The 7,474-nt window shown below is 62.1% G+C and overlaps 1 protein-coding gene across 1 annotated transcript in view; it reads right to left on the bottom strand.

The window, feature by feature from the left end:
- GPR153 (G protein-coupled receptor 153) overlaps positions 1-7,337 on the bottom strand; it is a 9,283-nt gene extending 1,946 nt beyond the window's left edge. Inside the window, exons 1-5 of the mRNA XM_015591317.2 lie at positions 4,054-7,337; positions 3,219-3,648; positions 1,351-1,549; positions 555-736; positions 9-141 (exon numbers count right to left, since the gene is read on the bottom strand). Coding sequence (XP_015446803.1) covers positions 9-141; positions 555-736; positions 1,351-1,549; positions 3,219-3,648; positions 4,054-4,409 — 1,300 coding nt within the window. The 5' untranslated portion in view covers positions 4,410-7,337. The remainder of the gene's footprint in view (positions 1-8; positions 142-554; positions 737-1,350; positions 1,550-3,218; positions 3,649-4,053) is intronic.
- Positions 7,338-7,474: the final 137 nt, after the last annotated feature.

The raw sequence follows: 7,474 nt of genomic DNA, 5'->3' as shown, positions 1-7,474 counted from the left end.
GTCGCGGCGCCGGTCCGGCCCGGCGGGCAACACCAGCGTGGCCAAGTCCTCGCCGGAGCCCCAGCGCGGCAGGAAGGTGGGCAGCGGGACGGCGGCCCACACGTCCGCATCGTCGTGCGAGAGGCGTCGCGTGGGCGGGACCTGTCAGGACCCGCGGGGTTAACTTGGGTTGCCCTCCTGGAAAACAGGGACCCGAGCCTCGCCTCCCGACACGGGGCAGGGTGGCCTGCTTCTATTTAGGGCAGGTGACAATCTCTCTGAGCCTGTGTTGTCATTTGTACCTTGGGTCGGTTGGGGAGAAGACACCTTACATGGGGTGCTGAGCACCAAGGAAGAAACACAGGCGCCAGGGGGACCACGCTCCCAGAACACGAGGGGACGCGGAGGCAGGGACTGGGGGCCCACGTGCACAGGCTCTGGGGCCAGTGCGTGCTGGCGGTGAGTGGGAAAGCCACTCTGGAGCCGTGGCAGGCATGACACCGGCTCGGAGTGGAAAAGGCCTTGGGAGTCAGGACGCCGCCAACCGCATGCTCAGAGCCCCGCCCCGTTCCCACCTGCAGATACTGCATCTTGTCCTCCTGCAGGGGCCGCAGCGGGTAGACCTGCGACAGGCCGCCCTCCGCCGAGAGCTCATAGCTGGCCATCCGGTCCAGGGCCACGAAGTCGCCCCCGTAGCTGTAGTCGAGGGAGCGCTCCAGCACCAAGTCCCGGGGCATGGCAACCTCCAGGCTGGTATCTGCGGGGTGGGGCAGCTTAGGGTCACGGGAACTTGGGAAGAACAAAGAATGAGCCCAAGGACCCCCATAGGCATACACAGGGCAGAAGGTTATGGAAAAGACAAAGGGCAGGGTCCTGGATTCGAATCCTGACTCTGCCACCTTTTAGCTGTGGGAATGGGAAAGTTACACACTGAACCAGTTTCCTTGTCAATGGGGTGGGGCCTGAGGTTACCTTGTGAACTTAGGGGAGACAAAATACACACAAGGGGCTGACAGTGCCTGGCACACAGCAAGGGTCAGCCTGGGGTTACACTGTCATTGCTGGAGGAATAGAATTGGGGTCTGCAGGAGCCACCGGGGATCCCCAAGTTTGGAAGCTTGGAATACAGGCAGTCTGGTGTCCACAGCTACTGCCTAGGGCAGGCTAGCGGGACAGGAGAGTGCCCTGGGGGTACACTTAAGTCCCTCGGCGGCTTGAGCACATTTGGGGGTAATACTGGGATGTCTGGCAGTAGAGGATGGGATCACCACAGTGCCATGGGGTGGCCACTTGACGGCTGCTATCCCGATGACTCCAGTGACCTCACCCAGATGCCACTCTCCCCGGAGGCCACTCTCAGGGCACCCTCACCCTCACCATCTTCCGAATCCTCGTCGTTGGCCATGAGGGCCACACACTTCTCCCAGACGGCCTTGAGGTCGGCACGGTAGCGGTCACAGGCCCAGAGGAACATGGGCAGCAGGAGAGCCTGGGTCACCGAGCACCACAGCACACACAGCGCCATCCAGGGCGCTGAGGCGTCTGCCCGCAGGCTGCTGAAGCTCACCACCTGTGGGCACAGTGCTCGGCCTGGCACCCCGCAGGTCCCCATCGCACAGTGTCCCCTCCCAGCCTAGGTCCTCCCATCCGGATGGCAGGTCTGAGTGCCCACCAGCCAGAGGAGGAGGTGGTGGTGGCAGACAGAGCTCTAGGCTCCAGGGCAGGAAAGAGCCAGACCGTGAGGTTAGAAGTCTCTGCCCACTGCGAGCTGCTGGCAGCCAAAACGAAGTCACAGCCCCACGTATGCACAGCCCTTCACAGGGCACGCATTTCCTCAGAGTCCCCTCATGGACTGCCTGAGGACAGAGGTGGGGGCATAGACTATCACGCCCATTTGGGAAAGGGGAAACTGAGGCTCAGAGGACCAGATCTCAAGCCTCCCAGTGCAGGGAACTTCCTGCCCTTCTGGCTCTGCCATGGCCAGCGGCTTCCTTGGCCCCGCCCCTGTTCTGGGCGCCTAGGCCTCGAACCCCAGAGGAGGAGAGTCAGAGCAGTTTCTGGGGTTCAGAGGGTCCAGCCAGGTAGCCTTTGGGTCACTGCCCAGGGTCCCTCCTTCCTCATTCCCGACTCCTCCACCCAGAGTGACATTTAATTACTCTCCCATCGGAGAGGAAGTGGGTGTGATGCAGACATCATCTTGGTTCTGCCATGTGAGCTGCCTGCCCCTCGGAAAGCTGCTGAACGTGAGCTGCCTGCCCCTCGGAAAGCGGCTGAACCTCTCTGGGGCTCAGTTTCTTCATCTGTGAAATAGGCCAAGAACTCCCTGAACCACGGAGTGGGCTCCATAGATGGCACCCCTTTTCCTACCCTGAAGAGGTGGGGTTGGGGAGCTTTCCCTGCTTTTGCGCCCTGCTGGCTCTGCAATTTCACACACACTGCCCCCTCCGCCAGCACAGGGACTGCACGCAGGAGCACCCCCGTACCGGGGGGGTGCTGGGCCCACCGAGGGTGGGACAGCACGTTGCCAGGGGCTACATCCCGAGTGTGTTCCCTGACGATGAGTCTGCCACTCCACCTGTCACCCTCTTCAATTCGTGTCTTCCAGTGTCTCCTAGCTGCTTGCACAAAACCTCTGGTCCTCGTCCCACACCCGCACCTGCTCCAGGCCCTTCCGGAAACTGGGACAAAGCCCCAGGGGTGGGAAGGCATGGCTGCTGGGTCCAGACTTCATTCCTGGGCCAGGCCTCACTAGCAGGAGCTCTGGACTTTGGCCCTGACCTTCCTCAGACCAGCCTTCACCTTGACCTTCCTTAGCACCTGGGATCAAGTCCAACTGTTCAGCAGACGTTCTAAGCCTGCTCTGCCTCCCAGTTCAGGACTAAAGCTGATTCTGCTCTGTCCATCCTAAGACCTGGACCCACCAGGAAGCCTGTGGACATGCTGCCCACCTTCCATATCTTCTGCATCGAATGGGCAGAGGGTGAGGCAAGTCCCCCGCAGTGCGGCAGGAAGACCCTGGGCTCCACAGTCACCCGAGGTGGGTTCAAGTCCCACCACGGCAGCCCCGACTTTAGTGGCTCCTTCTACCTCCCTGAACTTTGATTTCCAAGTCTGTATGATGGGGATGCTGAGCATGCCGCCCCTTAAAGAGTCAGGTGTGAGGATTCAATGCCTGACGCCTGCAGTGTGTCTACCCCAGGGCTGTCCCCGGGCTCCCCCCAACTGACTGGCTCACCCACCAGCACGGGGAAGCCCATGAGGCAGTCGTAGAGGACGACGATGGTGGCCACCAGGCCCGTGATCTGCAGCGAGGTCTTGGCGGGCTCGGAGCCGTCGATGGAGGAGCGGCGCTTGCCCTGTGCGTCCTCCACCACGATGGTGGGCACGGTGAAGGCGCGGCGGTCGGCCCGGCGCCCTGCCTGCCCGGCCAGCGTCTGGAACAGGGCGATGGCCGTGCAGACCACGCCCATGGCCACGCTGCCACCCACCAGCAGCAGGAAGCAGACGCCAAAGCCCAGGCCGATCTCAGCTGCGATGAAGCGGCAGCCGCGGGCGTAAAAGCGCTCCCTGGTGTCATGCCAGCCGACGGCGGGCAGGGCCGACAGGATGAAGGACACCATCCAGATGCCCACGACCGTGTGCACCGCCTGCTTCTTGGCATTGCTCAGCCTGGCACGTGGGCGGGGGGGATAGGACAAGGGACCCAGTGTTACTCACGGGGTGACTTGTAGAGGATCCCCCAATGGTCCTGGTCCCCAGTACATGGCAGGCGTGGAACGACCAGCATGGTGGGGTTCGTTGCTTGCATAGGTGACATTCATGCACATGTCACACGTTCCTCTCACCAAGCACTTCTGCACTGGACACCGTACACCCACGTGCATCCCTGCAGCCCAGGGTGCCCGTCCTGAGACCCCCGCCCGCACCCGGGACAACGCAGCTGGGGCAGACCACCTCGGGCACGGCCACCACACCGCGAGCCTCTGTGCACACGGGGACACCAGGTGGTCTTCCTGTTCGTGCCCGAGAACACCAGACGTTCGAGTGCGCACATGCACGTGCCTGGGAGCTCACCGGTAGTTGACAGGCCAGCGGACCATCCACATGCGGTGGTAGGAGAGGGAGGTGACGGAGAAGCACGTGGCCAGGGTGAGGGTGTAGAAGGTGGAGACGAAGACCTTGCAGAGTCCCTCGTTCCACTCGTAGTCCGGGCGCTGCCGCCGCAGCTGGACCACGGCGTAGGTGGCGATGGGCACCGCCACGTTGAGCATGTGGGTGGCCGCGAGCGTGCACAGCAGGAACTCCAGGGGCTTCCACTTCTTCTGCTTGGCGCCCACGCTGAGGATGCCCCAGGCGTTGGCCAGCAGCGAGAGGCCTCCGCATGCCAGCCAGCCCACTGCACTGCCAGGCAGCCGCCGCTCATCACTCATGGTGCAGGCAGGAGCTGGCGGGCGGCTGGGGCATCCTCCTCACAGCCCGGCCCCGGCTCGGAGCAGCAGCCCTCACGCCCGGCGGCCCGGGGACACCAGGGACCACGAGCATCTGCAGTGGAGGAGAAGCCAACGAGCGCTCAGTTGGCTTCAACTCTCCCTCCGGGACTCCTGGGAGCGTGAGGTGGAGGGGTCCCCCAGTATGCCATCACCTGTCTTGCCCTGGGCTGCTCCACCCTCCTCTCCACTCTCTGTGCCTCCTGCCCATGTCTCTGGTACCCCAGGGGACACACAACAGAGGTGCCTAATAAGTGCACGTTCTATCCCTTCCACTCACTCCTGGTCAAGACATGGAATCTGGGCTTCCTTCCAGGCCACCCACATCCTTAGGGAACCAGCCAGGCTTGGCCCAGATGGGCACTCTTGCCCCATGTGTGCCCTGGCCCTGGCCCACAAGTCCTCTTGCCAGCAAACGTCCCCAAATCCTTGCACAGCCTTCACGAGGCTTCCCCGGTGAATGTCATGGCCCTCACCTTACCCCGTCCCATGTCATTTGGCCAAATGAGGATGTGCGCGTCCCCCAAACCTGCCCTGTGAGGTCAGGGTGATCTGGTGACCACTTTCATGCCCACCCTGGGAAAGAGCAGCCTGCTTTGCCCAGCGCAGCCCAAGCTGGCCTCCCACACCCAGGCGTGCCTGGCACTGCCACAAGCTGGGGTTCAACCTAAGCTCGAGTATTCCAGCTGTGCGGCTGGCGCGGGGTCTCTGCACGCATGTCCTCTGGAACAGGACGGTGATGTTTCCTTCAAGGTAGACAGGGGCAGACAGACACCCCGCCTCTTAAGCCCCGGGTCAGGTATTGTACACAGGGGTGCCCTGCACCGTGGTCGGCATTTGCTATGGATGCCTTGGGCAGCATGGGCTTGTAGACAGCCCAGGGAGCACACCTTGACCCAGGGAGGAAGTGCCAACAACCTGTGGACGTGAGCCAGAGATGAGGATGCTGGGCAGGAGGCACCTGTCAGGGAGTTGCCCCATCCTGCCAGAGGGCTGGGCGGCAAGTCCCTCCCTCCTCCTTCTCAGCCCCGCAGCCTCAGCTGCCTCCCTGTAGGGAGTGCTGGCCAGTCCCCGTGATGTGAGGTTCCCCAGGACAGGCCCCTCTGGCCACAGCCTTGAGTAGGCAGCGGGGGAAGCAGCACATGCTAAGTGAAGGTCCACTGTGTGCTCTGCCTACACTTGGCCCTTCTCACCTGTTTAAAATCACCAGCTGCACTTCTGCCCCAGATACTATGGGGCCTACTGTACCAGACAGAGCCACATGATCCCCCAGGGACTGTTTCCAGCTTGGGGTGGACAGGCCCGCGCAGGACCCTGGTGCTGAGGACAGGAGGCAACACCTCTCCACACGCTGCCTGGCACCTGTTTGTCTAGTCTGAGTTTCTTTTGGTTTGCCTGTGGCCTGACCCCGCCCCCCTGCCCCCGGACACCGAGGGACCTCTGAGGGACATGTCTCATTCATCTTGGTGCCTCTGCTTTGGGCCTGCCCAGACCCCTGGCCCAGGGGAGGAGTTCATTCTGGACCCCACCGGTGCCCCTTAACGGTCTCCTAAGGGGCTCGGGGGACTTCTGGGACTTCCTTCCCAAACATGAGGCTCCTGCTTGCAGAGTGGCCTTTCTTTCCCCACCCCAGACCCTCAACCAGCCGTTCCGGTGTCCAGCAAACCTCCTTGACCTCGGCATACGGAGGCCATACAGCGAGGGGTGAGGGCTGCAAGACTCCAACTTCAGCTCCTGGGTTACTTGACTCAGCTGGGCCTTAGTTTTCTTATCTGAAAGCTAGACATAATAGTACTACCTTGAAAAGCATTGTGGGTAGTTAATAAGCTATGCCGGGCGCACAGTAAGTGCTCAATAGATGCTTACCATGTGGATGCCTGTACCAAAGTCCTCCCAGCTCACTGAGCTACGCTGTCTCTTAAGGGCTAAGACACTGAGCTTTGTGAACCTCAGACCTGCAAGCGGACATACAGTCACTCCAACTAGCATTTGGGACAGCCCAGCTTTGGGAGTGAGGTGGCCACAGGGCTGCCCCCAGCCCTGTGAGGTGCCTAGCAGCCTTCTGGGGTTCCAGAGTGTGGGCCAAAGACACCACTGATCTTTGCATTATCAAACAGGAAATTAGATTCAGCATGCACTTGGTTGGCCAGCAACTTTTTCGCACCTGCACTGGGTCACCTCAGCTGTCAGATGGGGAGGCTTCCATCAGACGCCCAAGCAAGCTCTATCTGACCCCTGTGACCCTGGGCGCAGCCTAGCCCCAGCCCACCCCACCCACCAGTTGGTCACAGGTGCGGGGTACTGCGGACAGAGCCGCAGGCTACACTGGCACAAGCCAGCACGGTGCCCGTCTGCCCCTGGTCCTGAGTGTGGTTGGTGGTCCTGGGTTGGGAGAGAAATGTCACTGGGGGGAGGTTGGGGCGTGGACACCAAGGTCTCCAAACGTGAAGTGAGAGGGGGCTGGCTCTGTGGGAACAGGGGGTCCCCCTTCCTCCAGAGACCCACAGATCACACACCTGCTATTCTCTCTCTACAGGGAGCAGCAGACACTTGGGGCCAGACCGCAGGCGGGGCTCCGGCCAGTGGGGTCTACACCCAGCGTGTCACCATCCCCGGCTGGGAACTTTCTCCTGCATCACACTCACAGTGTCCCCACAGCATTTCAGGATGGAGCTTCCCCCTTCCCCCAAGCTGCAGACTGTCCCTTCCTCCTCTCCCCACCCAGCACATGGCAAAGCAGGTCGCAGGTGTGACAGGCCTGGGACCCACCGAGTCCAGAAGTCACCCTCCGCAGGGTCTGCGGGCGGGGCCCCGGCGTGACGTCACGGCCCCCCGGCCAATGAGGCCGCGTGGCCCTAGGGCTCTATTGCGCAACAAAGGGAACCCAGAACTTGAAAGGATTCCCCTGGCTGGTCGGCTGCCCCGACCTGCTCTCCTGCAGCGCCCGGCCGGCCACCGCCCAGGGCAAGGCTCGCAGCGCAAAGCCTCCACATCTCCGGCACGCCCCC

Source organism: Pteropus alecto, unplaced genomic scaffold, assembly GCF_000325575.1.
Source record: "Pteropus alecto unplaced genomic scaffold, ASM32557v1 scaffold125, whole genome shotgun sequence".
In the NCBI taxonomy this organism is placed as follows: domain Eukaryota; kingdom Metazoa; phylum Chordata; class Mammalia; order Chiroptera; family Pteropodidae; genus Pteropus; species Pteropus alecto.
The sequence above is the reverse complement of the archived record's forward strand: the minus strand, read 5'-3'. Positions and strand labels throughout refer to the sequence as shown.